This window comes from Aphelocoma coerulescens, chromosome 1A, assembly GCF_041296385.1.
Source record: "Aphelocoma coerulescens isolate FSJ_1873_10779 chromosome 1A, UR_Acoe_1.0, whole genome shotgun sequence".
In the NCBI taxonomy this organism is placed as follows: domain Eukaryota; kingdom Metazoa; phylum Chordata; class Aves; order Passeriformes; family Corvidae; genus Aphelocoma; species Aphelocoma coerulescens.
The window spans coordinates 61,342,219-61,359,871 of record NC_091014.1 but is presented as its reverse complement, the minus strand read 5'-3'; the positions used below and the strand labels follow the sequence as shown (position 1 = coordinate 61,359,871).

The 17,653-nt window shown below is 39.8% G+C and overlaps 1 protein-coding gene across 14 annotated transcripts in view; it reads right to left on the bottom strand.

Moving 5' to 3' along the window:
- Window positions 1-17,653, bottom strand: part of BICD1 (BICD cargo adaptor 1) — a 171,356-nt gene that overhangs the window by 18,956 nt on the left and 134,747 nt on the right. For 9 of the 14 annotated variants that reach the window (XM_069003093.1, XM_069003095.1, XM_069003102.1 and 6 more), the window contains 2 exons: window positions 15,177-15,328; window positions 8,113-8,430 (listed from right to left, as the gene is read on the bottom strand). In XM_069003093.1, coding sequence (XP_068859194.1) covers window positions 8,113-8,430; window positions 15,177-15,328 — 470 coding nt within the window. Of the gene's footprint in view, window positions 1-5,296; window positions 5,306-6,950; window positions 7,142-8,112; window positions 8,431-15,176; window positions 15,329-17,653 lie in introns of all 14 variants that reach the window. The other 5 variants (XM_069003109.1, XM_069003112.1, XM_069003097.1 and 2 more) reach the window with 3 other exon arrangements.

Sequence of the window (17,653 nt, the reverse complement as noted above, 5' to 3'; positions counted from 1 at the left end):
ATGATGCTAATGTAAACCATTCCATCCAGCAATGATGTCATAGCTTAGATACAGAGAAAAAAATGTCAATAACCTTTTAATGAAAATATACAGCAGTAAGGCATGGATTTCACTGCAATCTTTTTTTTTATGTTTTATCAATCAAATTAGGGCTTCTATTAAAAACAGATTTTATTTCAGGATTGTTTTCTTTATATAGTCAAAAAACATAAATAAAAAATAAATTAAACTTGTAGAACTGCAGTGAATTCATGCCACAATAGCTAAAGCATATTGAAGTAGCTAAATTACATTGATCAGCATGAAATGTATGGGTTTGGTCTCATCAGTGGCAACTGTAAAGCTAAGTGCAAGAGAGGAAAAGCACAGAGTGAAAAGGTCCTGTTCACAGTGGCACCAAGAGGTAAAAGTACATTTAGCCAGCTGACTTCTTCATCAGTTACAGCCAACCAATGTCCTTGGCAAGGACACTGTTCTTCAAATTCAAAACGGCCTCCACAAGGACAACACACCATGCTTGAAATGGCATAAATATGCAATGCTCATCAAGCTGAGCTATATGAGCATATCAGATGCAGGACATGGCCCTGAGAGCAGGAAGATATATACATGTATCTGTATATATGCACTGATACCACTCATCAAACAATGAACACATATAGACACAAACATGGCATGTTTACAGAACCCACAGAAAATAGGACAATGCAGAACAAAAAGAGAGAACACAGATAATAAGTAAATAATGACTGAATTATCCTTTTTGTGAAGAGCATCAAAAAACCCTTACACATGATTTTTTTTTAAAAAAGCCTACTAAAAACATATAAAATCCATTTTTCATGAAGAGCAGAGACAGATTAGACCAATATTGCATGAGTCTTACAACAGCCAGTAGCCTGTCTGATTGCACAAGCTCAGAGACACCTTGCAGGTACAGGATCATCATCAACACCAGCAAATTCCCAGCAGATAAAAATATACCATGCCTTCTCAGAAGAATCATCCATGGATCTCTAATGAAGCAAAGGGCAATTTGTACTCAGACTAAATTTGTGTTGCCAGAATAAAGTTGCAGGTTTTTTAAAAGAAATAATGGTTCTGAAGAACTTACATGCTTTGGATTGCTTGGATGAAGCAAATCAAACTTTCCTGAGGGAACAATTCAGAGTAGACTAGCCTGACTAATTAAATATTATATGGCTGCATATCTTGTATAATAGTGGTGGCTTGGTTAGCCACCTGTCCTGCTTTTCAAAATAAATTCTTTAACTTAACGTACAGAAAAATCCACATTGTTCAGAACTCAGTATAAAATTATTTAAGTTAAAATCAGTACAGATAGAGGTATCTAGATCCTAGTCATGTTGATTTTCCTCTTCATCAATCTATAAAATTTGTCCACAAAGGAGAAATAAGAAATACTTAAAACTCTTCACTGTGTGAGCTGAGCAATCACAAAGATATACAAAGCACCCTCCTGCAAGATTCATTTCTGAGCTGATGGCATTCCTCAAAGGACTTCTTCCACAACCATTTTTAAAAGAAGCTGTGGTTTCTTCTGTGTTCAGATTTCTAACAGTCCTGCTGTTTCAAAATTGAGACGTGCATAAAGAAGCAAAGTTGATATATTGAAGTAATGCCTATAGCACCAAGGTTTAAAAATTTGTGAGCAGCTTTCTGACATTGGAACTTCAGCTCAAAAGCAAAGCTGAAAATGTTTTTGGCAAAATATTCCTAAACAAACAAAAAATGTGCACAATTAAAGACCTTGAACAGAAACCCTTTTCATGACACAAAGAAAGCAGACACAAACCTGCTGTCAAAAGTATATTTCCCTGACCTTTACACAGGCACACCTCTCCCAGACAGCCTCCTCTGTGCAGAGTGGTGTCAGCCTGAAAACCTCTGCTCAGCTTCCCAACCCCTGCATTCAACAGGGGAGGGCAAGGCAGCTTCTACTCACAACACATCTTTTGAAGATGATTTCCCATGTCTTCACACTACCTAAACAAGATGAAGAAGCAAGAAGGAGAAGCCAAAACCAACAATCTTGCCCCACATGCCAAGTTCCACTTTAAGGTTATTTAAAGAAAAATACAGAAGGAACATGAGCTTCTGATTACACTGAGAATAACCTTTTATAGAGTATTTCTCAAGTCATATCTAAAACACTGCACTTATAAAAAGCTCAAAATCCAGAAAGAAAAAATTTTAAAATAGCATGAGAGTGTATTCTTCAACCCTTGAGCCAAAACGGGTTACTCAATACCTCTCACGGGCTACCAAAAGCCCTTGATTCCCTACAACACTAAGAGCCACCCTACTCAGAAGACCTTCTGCTCCTTGTTGTGCTAAACTGTGTTTGTGCTACATCAAACAGATCAAAGCATTCCCAGGTTTCTTACCTATTCTTCACATTTTAAACCACTCTCAGTGCAAAGGCAAGTAGCAAAGACAATTCTTAAGCAACTTCCCTTGAGTTCCAGCTTAAAGATTTAACTATGAGACTCCCTAGGACCTCAACTTTGGGTCATTGAGATTTTTTATTTTCATTTTCCTTGTTAGCTTTAAAAAATACTTTCCACCTACAGAAGCTGTAAGTTAGTTCTTTGTGACACTATAGGAATTTCCTTTGGGATAGAGTTTTTATAAATTAAGTTAAATTTTACGGTAAGAATGCAAACCAACAAACAAGAGCTAGTTATTTGTATCATATTGTGATTCATGTTTGATTTGCCTGTAAGCAAAGGGCTATGTCAGAAATTAATCTTGGATTATGTTTTTAGTAAGAGTAACTATTACATACTCTTAATTACGTATCGTAGGTGGTGAGCTTAGTGCCTGAGCAGTTGCTATACTATTATGTGGCATTCTTTGTGCTGTCTTTATCTTCCACATTAGTATCTTCTTGTGGGAACTAAATGCCAGGCTGTAAATCGCTCTTGAAAGACAGCTGAAAAGCAAGCGTGCTTTCAGGTTTAGTGTGCTTTCAGAAAGGAGCAACACTACAAAATTACCTAATTTTGCAAGTTTGGTTTTGGTTTTTTGTTTGGGTTTTTTTTACAGGTTTTTCAGAAGAGCTATTTTATAAAATGGCTTTAATTGTTCTTGGTAACAACGAAAAACAATTAAATCTAAATCCCACAAAAACACAAATTTGGGACTGAAGCAAACTAGTATAGTTCTGTTGAAATCCGGTCTATCCCAGCTTGGGTCAACCAAACATCTGACCTCAGCTGGGCTTGGAATTTGAGAGAAATGTGTCACATTTAAGGCTGCTACCTTCCTTTTACTATTGTAATAAAATAAAATAGACATGACTGTAAAAATTTCTCGAAAAGGAAAAGGATTGCTCATTATGATCTTATGATCTGTATTCCTTCAAAATATGAAATACTTTTTACAGTGTTTGCCTGTGTGGGATTTTAAATACCAAGCAAAAACAATAGGGGAAAGAAGCATCTACCACATTTTGTTTGGAGGGCACTCCTGCAAAGGAGACTCTCAGGTGGTTTGTTGTTGACTCTGTTTGAGTGAGAACACTGCAGCCATTGATTACTGTCCTTCTCATAAGCTGTTGGGAAACCTTTTACTTCAGGTACATCTTCTACACAAGGATCTTGATTTAATTTTAAGCTAAAATAGCAGAACTTGATATTCAACTTCTGGAATTTCCATGCTAAAGTATCTGACAGTGATGCCTTAGGTTTTAACTTTTATATTTTTCAAATCCTGTACTGCTTATTGGGTAACTCTGAAGTTTCATGTGGCCTGTTAGCTACTGTTCTCTCATGCTGGTTAGACATAACAAGCCTCTCTAGGTTTGCTCTTCAAGGACAGCAGGCCCCAAAATGTGTAAACTAAAGCCTAGAGGAAGGGGGGGGGGGGGGGAGGGGCAGGGGCAAATTTGGGGTAATCACATCATCAACTGAGGCTATAATTGGAGAGTTAACCCTGATATGCAAATGAACCAAACTTATAAAAGTGTGAAGAACTCATGACTCAGCATCCATCTTGGGTGTAGCCTTTTGACTGTCCAGGGTGTACCTTTGAAGGCCCTTCAAATAAATATCTACTTTTATTCTCTTATTTTTGTCTAGCCTCTGTTTTTAGGAGGCCACCTCAAGGCATCAACAGAGAAAAGAGTGCTGTCAAGGCAGATACTACAGGACACCTTTTTAGTCTTGTTTTTTTCCTTGAAGAGGTTGAGAGAACCATATTCCATATTTGGGACTGTGGTATATTAAGAGGCACCTAGTGACTTCATCTTCAAGGAGAATACAACTGCAAAGGAAAGGTCATTTTTCAGTGTTACACCCTGTCAAACCCAGCATTAGGCTTACTATATGCCCCGACCTTTTCATGTAGTTAGGAAAACAAACACAAACACATCCAAAGGTGGGCTGGAATTGCGCTGGGCACATACTGGATGTTTCTGTCTATCAGAAAAACAAAGACTTGAAAGTATAAAAATACATGTCAGCAGAACAGAAGCAAAGAAGAAACAACCAACAAAGCTAAATGCATACCAGTACCTAGGAGCAATGGAACGTGATACTTTGGAAAAGCACCAGTGGTATTTTTAGCCCCTGCAGGCAGTTAAGAGCTATTAGTTCAATTAGGAAGCCCAGATCAAGTCGTGCTGTCACAGCTTCCTGTCAGGGGTCTCTGCATGCTGATCTAGAGCTGAGGGCATTCAAATGGAAATCGAGCAGGAAATGACAATCTCTTGCTTCAGAGGTCTTCAGTTCAGCTGTCCTTCCTCTGAAGAAGGCTGCCAAAAGCAGTCCAGCTTTCCCTCTCCAGGTATCCAGCAGCAGTCAAAGCAAAGGCAGCCTCTTCTGCCAAGCACCAAGTGCAGAAGAAGGTGCAAGAGAAACACAGGCACAGCTTGCTACTGCATGGGGCTCATGGGGCAGAGGAACTTGTCCTGTTTCTCCTGACACCAAGTTCAGCTATTTTGGCTCTTGGTCTCCATCTCAAATCAAACACACTCCCAGTTACAGCCTCCCAGTCCCCACATCCCTGGGAGCTAATGAAAGGACAGGGAAGCTCTCACATCACATGGGTGAAAAATTCTTGTGAAGGAAATAGTTCACAAATTTAAAAGAGAGGGGGAAAAAAACCCCAAAAAACTAACACCAAAACGTGTTTCCAGTCAATATAGGTTTGATTCATTCTCACTCCACTCCTGAGGCCTTAGCCTCAAGCCAAGCTACACTTCGTTCCATACCCTTTGACTTTGGATACTGCTTTTTTGCACCCTCTCTGAAGCAGGTGTGGGTTGCTACACTTCTTGCTGCTTTGCTTGACTGCACAAATCTTCTGAGAACAGAAACTCTTTGTGAGACAAGGCTTTTAAACATTCTCAGTAAAAGCAGCAGAATAACATTCTTCGCTGTTCCTTACTTTTAGGAAACACATAATTAGACAGATGGCAAAAAAAATCCTACTTGGTGCATCATTCCTTTCATCTATTAACAACTGTAAGAAATCTTCCAGAAACTGGTAAAAACAATGATGAATAATTCCCTACTTAATCCTCAGCCTGGTTCTAACCTGGTCCTGCCAACACTGGAATCTGAATGCTCAGAAAAATCTCGGGTTTGGACCTGTCAGTTTCACCGGCTGAGACTAAAGTGATGTGATGCCATGTGATGGTATAAAATTCTGAAAAATGCATTTAGAAAGCTGAGATGGTTGTAGATTCATAAGGACAACTGTAACATACATCAGTGACCCTGTCTCAAGACCCTTATACTCTAAACATGTAGAGATGTACCTAAAGCGACAGGCAAGGCTCCAGACAAACATAATTTTCTGGACAATTCTACCTTTCAGGCTGCTTCATCCTTTGGTCTGTTACTGGACAAAGACTGTGTCAGTGTTTTGCAATCTGTGGTCCACACATCCATGATGTTCCATGAGATATCAGATGCTTCTTTCCCCCTGTTGCCACATTTTTCTCCTCAGGAGACAGCTCTTTGATTTATTTACTGCAACACACCCTAGCAAAATGTCTTTAGACTCTCTGCAGTTTTTACACTTGTCCTCTGAGTGGGTGTTACTTGCATGGCACTACTCAAAGGCAGCTCTGACACTGATGGCACTAGGTGAGAAATATAACCTATAACAGGGTACTGCTCAGCTTCCTAGAATAAACATTTACTTGAGCAAAAACTACTCTTATGGATATTAGCTTTCGTATTTTCTACTTATGCTTTTTGTGTATAACATATTTCAAAACAAAGAATGAACAAAATTACCACCAGACAAGACTGTGCACAGTTAAAGGCTAAAGGTTCTGCTCAGGTGCAGAAGATAAGAAATTATTAGCTGGTCTCTCAGGAGAAGAAAGCTATCACACCTTTGAAATGCCATTCCAGTTTGCATTTCCTTTCTACGCCTCGTTCAAAGCAGATACCACATTTTGGCAGGAAATTAAGAGCAAAAGCTTCCTGCACAGATAAACCTCATGACTCAATTTGTATAAACTCAGCCTTCTGTGAGTTGAGCATCACCCTTTGGAAAAACCTGACTGAATGCTCCAGAGTGAGAAGAAGGGTGCTGCGGAGGCTCCTGCACACTGCCAGCCACTCCCTCGCTGGTCCTCACACATCTGACTCCTCTATCCCATGGGATTTGTGTCTTCCAGGGGAACTACCAGTGCCACCACCAGGCTAAGCTCCACCCAGGCACAGGGATGCAGCCTCTGTGGATGCCAGTGGGACTACACCCACATATACCACAGCAGGACTTTCCACACTGCATCTGAAACCAGTTTGGGCCGCTGCCGGCAGAATGTCATCTCCTGCTACACGTGACACAGGAGGAGACATTTTGCTTTTCAAGAAGGTGCCCAAATTAAATTGCATCTGCAGTGCTGGGAGGGTCCCCTGCTCTGCTAACCACTCAGCACCACATGCACCCAAGGAAAAAATGTTTACCTGGTATGGCCACGGTTAACCTTTTTTCCTTGCTGAGACGGTGCCCATGGATGAATTCACTCATGGAAGGGGGGCCCCTCAGAAGATATGATTCTGTGGAGGCAGGATGAGGGGGGGCTCTTAATAATTTCTGGAGGTAGGTCCCTGAAGTCCTGGGATGGCTCTGATCACAAAGGGAAGGTGAGAATAGTCTTGCAGGAGATCCAAGAAAAATACATATGGAAACAAAAGAGTTTTACTTTAATTACCTTTCAAAGCCTCACGAATGACAATATCATTTTAACTTGCTTAACAGGTAAAAATCAACTATCGTTGACACCCCATGTCATTTCCAGAGCAGGACACCTTTCCTGCATTGGAAATCCTCATTAAATTCGGGGAAGGAGGAGATGAGGTTGGGTTATATCTCAGCATCCTCAAGTCAACATGTATGAGGCTCCCTGAAGGTTCTCTTGGTTTTGCATTGTGATTGGAGCATACAAGAAAAGGGGATGATTATCTAGGACTTCTCTAACAGAGTCCTCTTCATCTTCAAAACCATGGAGATGCGTACACCTAGAGATTTTTGGCAGGGGCAGGCACAAGACAAGAACTCACTGCTTGAACAGCAAAATATTTGCATTAGGTTACGAATGGCAGCCATCCCCCTTCAAAAGGTTTCTTGCTCCCATGTAGAAAAATTGATCTGAGTGAACACATCCATATTCTTTTCACACTGATAAAGAACAAGTGAGCACCAGAGCTTAACAAAGAAATGCAGTTTCCTTCATGTTAAGCACTTAAATGTTCATAGAGCACAATCCTTTTTTTATTCCAGATGCTCATTACGGAAAACTGTAAGGAAAACTTAAAGAAAACTTGTTAAAGAAAATACATTCACACTTAATATTAAAGACATACAAGATGCACTGAGACACTGACAGAATATAGTTCAAAACACTGCATTCAGAAGGAGGAAATAACAGTGAGTAGGGGGATCAGAACCACATGTTGCCAGGCTTTGAATTTCATACTTATATCCTCCCCACCTCCTTCTCCCCAGTCAAAGTACGGAAAGAAAAAATAAAGTAAAAAAAAGGAATCATTCTGTTTATAATTCGGTGAACAACTTTAATGCAAGTCTGGCTACTGCACTGTACTGTAAAGATCACTGCATGCATACCTTTTCCTCTGAGTGCCACTGCTGACCAGTAAGTTTGGTTGCTGTGGGCCCTGACTATGCAGGAGGAAAGTGTCTATGCTTGGCACGGTGGCTGATGCCTCCTCACTTACTTTAGGGCTGCCGATCTTGCTCTTTCCAAGCTTGCCTTTGCTGCGTCGGGATTGCTCATGGTCGAACTCTAAATCCTCCAGGCGCTGGGTCAGGGCAAGTTTTTGCTGGATAGCCATGCGCAGTAGAGAGTTCAGGGTCTTCTTCTCATCCTCTGCAGCCGCCAGCTGCCTCTGCATCTCATCCAGCTGTGTGACGTACTCATCACACCTGCAGAAAAACAGGGCAGAAATCTGGGGAAACGGCCCAAGGACCGACTCTACCAGCGAGCACATTCTCGGGCTTCAGTTACAGAGGCGGATTCAGATCCCAGCTTTTGCTGACCATAATCCTGGAAGCAGGCAGCCTGAACTCTTCTGTTCCCACTTTGAATAAATTTAGGCTTGGATCTGAATGTCAACACTTCCCATTCAGCAAGACAACCTGTGCCTATATTAACATAGTCTATGACAATGTAACATGTTTCTGATGCAGATAACAAGCAGCTGGAGGGCAGGTATGGAATTATTTGCAATTTAGAGCCCAAATAAGAATTTTGGGTGCTGCTTCTACTAGTAAGTCCCCGTGAATAATAATGTCTACCAACTAGAAAATACTATTTTCCACAGCCAGTAATATCCACTTCAAGAAAGTATTACAAAAGAAGACTTCAAGTAGTTTGGACACTTGACACATCAGATTTTGTGAAATGAGAAACCCTCAGTTATTTCCCATTGTTAACCATTTATTATCATGATTGCCATTATTTGCCATTGATTAAAAAGATACTACTCAGGAAACCCCACATGAGGAAGTTATTTCACATTTACTGTTGAATCTCTTGGAGGTGTGTTCATTGCTATGAACCTACTCCATTTTTAATTCTCAGCCTCTTTTACCCACATGAAAAATTATCTTTTCATTTGCTTTAGATCTCTGAGAACTAAAACCACCTTTCTTATGATTTTGTTATATTTAAGACCAAATTCAATTTATTTCTGCTTTTAGCAGTAATTCCTAAAGTTAACAGGAAAAGCAAGGCATTTCAAAATTGTCTTAAAACACTTTTTGAAGTGAAATAGCTTCAGTTTGATAGCAATAGACCATCTAATCAGTAAGAACCAAGAGTAATAAAAATAAATGTATCCCAGCAGTGAGATGATTCACAGACAGCAGTATTGCCTGACCATCAGACTTTTGTGGAAACATCCAAGGATTTTTCATGTTGAATGATGCAGCTTTCACCAGATCTCCTTCCCACAAGATCTGTATGACTCTAGCTTTGCTGTGTAATTGCAATTGTGTAATAGATGAGAATGTAACTTTATCACTTACAGAAAGCAAGCATAGAAAATTAATTTAGTCTTCCTTATCAAAATGTGTGATGCAACAAACCTTTGAAATATTGCAAACTGAAGGATGAAACTAATTTCTCTGAAAGTTTAATATTCACCTTGGGAAACAGGAACAAAGTATTATTGAAAATGTGTAGTTAATTATTCTTCACACACAAACACATATATTGAGCTCCCCTTTTGAACAATTCAGGCACGGCAAGCAAAATTACTACGCCAGATACAGCTTCATCTACAGTTTCAGTATTATCTTTCTTCTACAGGACCTTAATAAGCATGATTGTTACTATCCAAGCCTTGATTAAAAGAGATTTTAATGAAATGCTGGTTGGCTTAAAGCCAACTTGCACACCTGTTTCTGCTCCAAGCCATGAGATGTCTATTGATGCTTAAGTCAGTTTCCTTGACAGAGACGTGAAATCAGCATTCTGATTATTATAGTAATTCCTATTTCAAATTAATTTACTTTAATGTCTGTGTTATCAGAGTTTTAAAGACTCATTCCTGTAACCAGATGGATCTTGTATCCATGTCTCTTATTCTCTCCTGCTTTCCTTTTTGTCCAGGAGACCTCTTTTGTTTCCAAAACATGTTTTCTGTTGAAAATTTTTAGAGGTAACACCTGCAGCAACACTTGTGGCACACTTACACTAGAAGAATGAATTGCCTTGCTTTAATATGCCAATAAATCAATTTTAGTTTTTGAAAAAGACTGATTTAGCTCAGGCCTTAGAAGGTATTCTTGGTATTTGCACATTGATTTGTAAAACAGCCCAACTGATCAGTTAAGAAACAAATGCCATGAAGGTAGGCATTACTAAAGCAGTCTTAGACAAACTTGCTATGAGCTATATCAAGCTGGCTTGAGAAATCTGGATATACTAGATGCTGTTAGCTGGTCTCATACTTGAGATAAAACAAATCTCCTGAATACATTATCCAACTCCTCTGATTAACTACATGTCCTTCCTAGAAGAGTCCCATTAAGAGCAAGTCCACATTTCTGGTAGTTCACTGCAGTGTTTGGGTGGTTCCAGTCATCTGACCTCCACCATGACTCAAAGTTCCTAATTATTTTTCACAGATACATGGTCCATTGTCTCTGGGTTTTGCTGCTCAAGCTTTTTTTTTTTTTGAGAAACAATGTTCAGAAAGGTTAAACTTAAATCACCCAAGTAAAGCCTTAATTAACTTTAGAAACTGCTGAACTAACAGCCTCAGATCTCCTGGAATTTTGCAGCACTGAAGTTTATTCCATGTAGTGGGAGGTAACTAGTGCCTGCAGCCATAATATTTCCCTTCACTGAAATATTCCCAGCTATGTGTAAGTGTGGGATAAAAGGAGAAGTGTTTCCAATTTAAAAAGAAAAAAGCATTGCACACATCTATATTGCCTTTCACCCACACAGTTGATAAACATTCATCAGGTCTCACAGGAGTAAGAAAAAGGTTGAGGAGGTCCTAAAAGAAAAAGGTAAGGAGCTCCTAAGAAAGATGACTTCTGGAATGGCAGAGACCATTGTGGGGTTCCAGGATACTCCAGGGCTCTGAACAGGTCTTTCAGAAGGGCTCAAATAGTGAACCCAAAAGTTAGGTTATGTCCTCCTGAGTCAGAACCCTTTCCCAATTTCCCTCTTGCCCCAGGACAGGTTGTAAGCTGCAAGTGGCTATTAAACAAACAGCACTGTTTTCTTGCTGTCTGCTGGTCTACTTATAGTCAGAGCAAAAGTCAAGGTTTCACCTATTTTTCATTTGGAAGCAGACAGATGCATAAGGCCACTTATTTTGTATGAACTGATCCAAGAAGCTTATACAGGATTTTAAGGGATTTCTGGTTCCATCTATGCCTCTCGTCTGGGAATGTAAACCAAATACCAAGTCAGGCTTATGTGTAATTTAGGTAACATAAATCATAGCAGAGCTTGAGCTAAAACCCAGTGACAGTGACAGGTCCCTGCTCTAACCACATAATCATAATTCTCTTCCGTTCATAAATGTTTTCTCAGCTCCAGGACCTGTCCAATCTTCCTACTCCGCCTCTTCAGCACACATTTTTCTTTAAAAATAAATCATAAAATATTCTGATGGATGAAGAATAAAATCCATGGATGCAGTGTCAGGACTATGGCAATATCACAAGCAGTATTTCCTGCTCTCTCCTGTTAAGTATCTCTATTTAGGATGGGAAAGAAGGCAGTGTAGAGAGTCAGTGAAGTTAGCTTCTTGAAACCCTTTAGGATTCTGTTTAAAAGCAGTTCCTTCTCTCCTTCTTCAGCACAGGACTTCGTCTCACAGGGCAACACCTACTCTAGACTGTAAAATTAATGTTTTAAGTAATTTATTATTTATTGTTCCTCTGGATGAGTGCCGCTCGCTGCTTCACACTCCCACAGCGCTCACCCTGGGTCAGCAACAAAGAGGAAGCAACAGGAGGGTCACAAAAGGCTTCTCTGGGAATTCCCTGTTTTCTCTGGGAATACCAGAAGCAGCCCATGACAAAATAAGCAGGTTAAAGGTGGCACGTGGCCCTGGCATCAAACAGAAACTTCAACTCTGCTTTGCAAACCCCTTGAATCTCACAAAATAGATTTTATACACTCTTGCTTTCTCTTTCTAAGAGACGTGTTCTGGGAAATATTCTTGACAGGTCTGAAGCACATAAATCCCAGAAAGGGATCGATCACAAGGCTAATGAAAAGGGAAGGAGGAAGTTGTAGAGACCAGAATCTCAGAGATTTTTTGACTGGGGAAATCACCTGCTCCAGAAGGAAAAGGGGCAAAAGTAGAGGGTCAAGCAGTACAGAAAGACTTTTGAGATGAAGAACTGAGGAAAGAACTTAAGGAGTGAAGGATGAACAATTGTCAGGAAAAACACAGAAAAAGGAAGGCTCCTGCTTTCTGCATAGGCAAGCTTTGGAGAAAAGTGTCAACTTTGCTTCAGAACAGAAACAGATGTGCTGTGCTCTCCTTATGACGTGTGCTAGGACCTTTATCCTATTTGAGGAAGGAACCATACAGTTCAGCACCAGATGAACATCCATTTGGAGACCAAAATGGTGGTTTATGGAAAGAGAAAGGATATTGTTCTATCAAACAGTATAAGCAACCATTTTCAGATCTATAATACAATTCTGCTATCAGAAGGATGATCTCCCTATGGTGGAAATTCAGGAGTAAGTACCATGTGATGCACAATAACCATGGAAACCACGGTTTTATTCAACTAAAGACTAAACAATTGCATTTTTATGCTGAAGGTTGCTACTGCATCTAACGTTACTGCACAAAATCTTGTGTTTACATCCTTGTATTTTCAAACAGATTTCTCTTCTTCAATGGACTTGTAGAGTGTATCAACTCTCTGTCATTTAAACAAATGCTCTTCCAAATGGACTATTTGGAATGAGTCAATGATTTGACCATTTAGGAAGATTGATTTAATTATAAAGGCTATTAAACTCCATGCTAGGGAAGAAAAATGAATATTTTACAACAGAAAAATCTATAGGAGCATAATGATGTGGAAGACCTTGTAGTGAATAATTTTTATGACTGTGCTCAGAAAATACTGGGCAGAACTTAGGACCTCAAAGGCAGGGATACATTCCATAGGCCATCTATTGAGTGTTTAATCACCAATACATGGAGTTTACCAACAGCAGTAAATTCTTTGGGGGAAGTTTTTCTCTACTAACATTAGAAATTTATAAATTAAAAATGTGTAACTCAGAAAGTCACATGGACTCCCTTTATAGTTCATAGAAGAGAAATAGACACTTCTTTGCAAACTACACACATGGCATCTAGAAAAGGTACCTGGATGAGTGGAGTCAGTGCAGCCTAATTCTCACGGAGGGGATGCTGCTGCCTCCCATCAGTTTTAGTATATGCTTTGATGTCTGCACTCAGGATGCCCAAATTGAGTAAGGAGCATTCAGCACACCAACAATCTAACATTCCCTTTAATTAACTTCTAAATCTTTGCAAACTCCTTTTACCATCAAATGTTGATGATTTACAGCCCATGCAAGACCCTTGTCTGCTTTATGCTCGCGATGCCATTGCTCTGCTCAGGAGTTACCCACCTTCCACGAGGCCTTACAGAGTTAGTACGCTCCTGTGTCTCCTAGAGTAAGGAGCTTGCAAGGGAAGGTCAACATATGCATTTCCAACACACACACTCACACACACAGAGCTCTCCTTTGTGGAAGAAAATCTATAGATGCCAATGAAATCAATCAGGCTACCTTGGTTCACACCACCTGCTGAGCTGGGTCTTCGTTTCCATTATGTCTCTACACGCACTCTTCTGACGATGGACCTATGATGAATTTGTACACAGCACCAACGTCACAACATATAAATGTGCCTTTTCTCCTTCCTTCCCACTTCTCCCAGCTGCTGCTGCCACTGCCACTAAGCAAAAAAGCACCTTAGAAGGCTGGAAGTGGCGAGAAGGCACTGCAGGGAGCACTGAAGAGATGTTGGGATGAGGCACAAAGACGTCTCATCATTTATGGACTAAAGCACAAACAAGAAATCTGCGCCGTGTTTGATCATAAGGGGGAGGAAAAGTCTGGCTTGTGTATTTCCAAAATAAGAATTTATTGATGAAAATGCTGGATCTTTAAAAAAATATATTTTTAGGTAACCTTTTAAAAAGCAGCTCAGATGAGAAGATACACTCTTAAGCTGTGCCAGGGGAGATCTAGGCGGTCATTAGGAAGAACTTCTTCACAAAAAGGGCTATTAGACATTGGAATGGACTGCCCAGGGAGGTGGTGGAGTCACCATCCCTGGGGGTGTTTAAGGAAAGACTGGACATGGCACTCAGTGACATGATCTGGATGACAAGGTGACGTTGGGTCATGGGTTGGACTCGATCTCAGAGGTTTTTTTTCAACCTAGTTGATTCTGTGATTCTGTGTAAAACCAAAAGCTCTTCTGAAGAAGATGTGGGAGAAGGAAAGATTAAAGTTGATTAATTACTGTCCTGCCAGGAGGAACTGTGTTACAGAAGGTAAGTGAAGCTTTTATCCTGTGAAGGAGAAGATAATAAATTGAACATCACAGTGGGAGAAAATAAGAATTTATGCTGGAGTGGGAAATTACAGTTATTAACACTGGATTACCACATAGGCTGGTTGATGAAATAGATTTTACTACTGGTAAGTAATAAATCTCATTGTAATGAAAACATGGGATCCTGAAGATCATCCTTAACCGTACAATAGCTTTACAAGACAGAATCACTGCACACTTCTGAATGGGAAAATCAGCCACATAAATCCACTATTTGATTTTCACTTTTAAAAACCCTATAAATGCAAATATGCTAGAGGCATCTATTGTCATTTATAACACTTTACTCAAAGTTGTATTGACATTGCTATTCCTCAGCTTTATTTTCCAAGACACACATCTCAACAGCACTTGAAAGCTTGCAAGTTTTGCACAGTGTGCATTCTAGGACTCATTCACCTTCATCCAGCAAACCCCTGACCATGCAGAAAATAAGTCCTCTATCCTCCTAAGCACCCAACATATACAGCTAAGTGTATTCTCACTTAGCACACACACGTTTACAGTGCTGGCCAGATGGTGACACCATTTATCCCTTACCTGGTTGCAAACATTGCTCTCAAGGATGAGAAGGTTGCTGCATCTTCCTTCAAAGCCTTTAGTTCATTCCGTAGTTTGGTCATGGTCTCAGTCACCATTGCTTTTTCATTTTCGTATTTATTCTTCAAATTGGCCAGTGCCACTTCAGCTGTCTAAAACACAAACAAGGATATGTGCTTATGAGACAGAGATCTGAGAACAGCTAAAATCCCATATCTGATTTTGGTTTTGATGTCCTTCATTCACACAGTAAAAGAAATCAAACCTGATCGCCATTGTAGTGCACCCTTCACGTTCTTCTAAGTTGTACTCCATGAAACCAGGAAAAGGAGAACGCAGATGAGAGGACAAAGCCCATTTTAACAGCAACCAGCAATAACTGCACCTTCAGTGTCCCTGCAACACCGTGCAGGTGCATGTGGAGGACTCAGGTAAATGAGTATGTTACTACAGGAGCTGCTACCAGGTTGTTTGAGGTGCAAGAAACAACCAAGTGTGTCCCCTGGCTGCTTTGCAAACAGGACACAGAGCACACAAGGCTCAGCCTCTGCAGCCAAGTTGTGAATCAATGTGTTTGGCCTCAAGCCTCCTGCTGGCTGAGGCTTTCCTTGGGCACAGGGAGGGCCAGGACCTGGCAACTTGATTAATGTCTGAGAACTGGCAATGTCTAATGTGCAAACCAGCATTGTTTCAGCATTTTTAACCATAACAACAACAAAAAAATTGTAAATTACAGTTTTCATTTAACAGGAAACAAGGCTTTGTATTTGTCCTATGCCTAAATTTTTGCTGCTCCCTTCCTTCTTTTTTCAATTTCATCTGTTAAATTTCTTTAATTTACTACTTTACTGCTTTTAATAGCTACATTTGTCTTACCTTTGCAAGACTTGAACATTCTGCTTTACCTATGAATTTAGTATCATTTTGAAGTTATTCAAAATACAAAGTTTTATAGAGACTTTATACCTACTGCTGCTTGGGACATTTAAAATTATTGCCTTTGAATGAGAGGAAGAAAAATTTGCTTCCTTTTACATTTGTTCAGAGTGTGTTATGGTTGTTTTTTCACTTCATTTGGTACATAATAAGTTGCAGCAATTCATACAAGCAATCAATTTCCCCTGTTACCTTATGGGTTCTTGAGCCACCACCAGGGGAGAGAAGTTTAGAAGAACATTAGGTTAAAGCAACCAGCACGGGAACAGGACAAAAGATGGTAATTACCAAACAGTTGGAAACCTGTTTTAAACTCAGTTTTCCGAAACTCAATACATTTCCCACTAGCAATGTCTCTTAACAAAAGAATACATTAGAATCAACTACTAAATTACAACTTTATTCTTTTTGTCTCGTTAAATAGCACCATTAAAATACTTTTTGATTGTATACTCACCAATAATAGTTTCTTACTTTCACACCAATTTACATTAAGAGAATGGATTTTTAAAGGGCAGTACTAGCAACCACCTATCATTTTAAATAGATAAATTTTTCCAATCCAGATTCGAAATCATCAGCAATACACGTTAAAATTATCAATCACTTAGGGATCTATTCAAATCAATTCTGCTTTTTTCAACCTTGCTGATATATGTTTTGGTGCAGTGCAGGATGCTGGACACCAGTCTATGTCATGGCAGGATAAAGCAGAAATCATCAGCTTTTTGTCTGTTTTCAGCCATGACCAAAAATGTACACTCATAAATTAACAGTAATTTACACATCACTGAAACTATGCACAAGGATCAGACAGACCATGATCCCTATGTTTTAGTCTGGATGTCAGGGTAAGTTAAATGGATGTGCAACACTGCAGGATGAAAATATATTTTACTTGGTGAATAAAAGTAACAGAGGAAGGACTGCATCAAATCTTCAAACTTTTTTTTCTTCCTATTAAAGTTTCCTATAAAACATATAGAAAACAAAGCATAAGCTTCAAATCCTATGAGAAATGCTTCATGGCTCTCCATGCACCAGCCAAGCTGCTGAGGATCTCCCTTCTGAAAGTCTCCTAAGTGCTCTGCTGTAGAAACAAATAAAACTAACCAAAAAAGTGGGTTTAGTAGCAAAAGAAAGAAGGAGAGCACAAGCTGAGGAAGCTTCTGTTGGAAATTTGGGGAGCCTGAAGAGACAGGAAACTTGCCTGAATTCTGATAATACCCTGAAGCCTGAATGTGTAATGGAGAGTGAGGCAGAAGCTAGGAGAGGAACTCAGCCTCCATCTGTCAGAGACAATTAAGAGTGTCTGGTCACCTCAGCTGTACTGTCACACTGTGCCAAACTAATGAGGGACAAAATGAACTGAAGCCACATGAAGCCTCATGTTACTCTTCCTCCATTGCCAGCTCTTGTTGAAATTATTTCTATTTGTTCCCCATCTCAGCTAATCTCCAAAATTGTACCCATTGAGCCACATATATGGTGGTGCCTCAAACCAGTTCTGTGGAATCATCTAGGTTTAGATAATCGAAAAC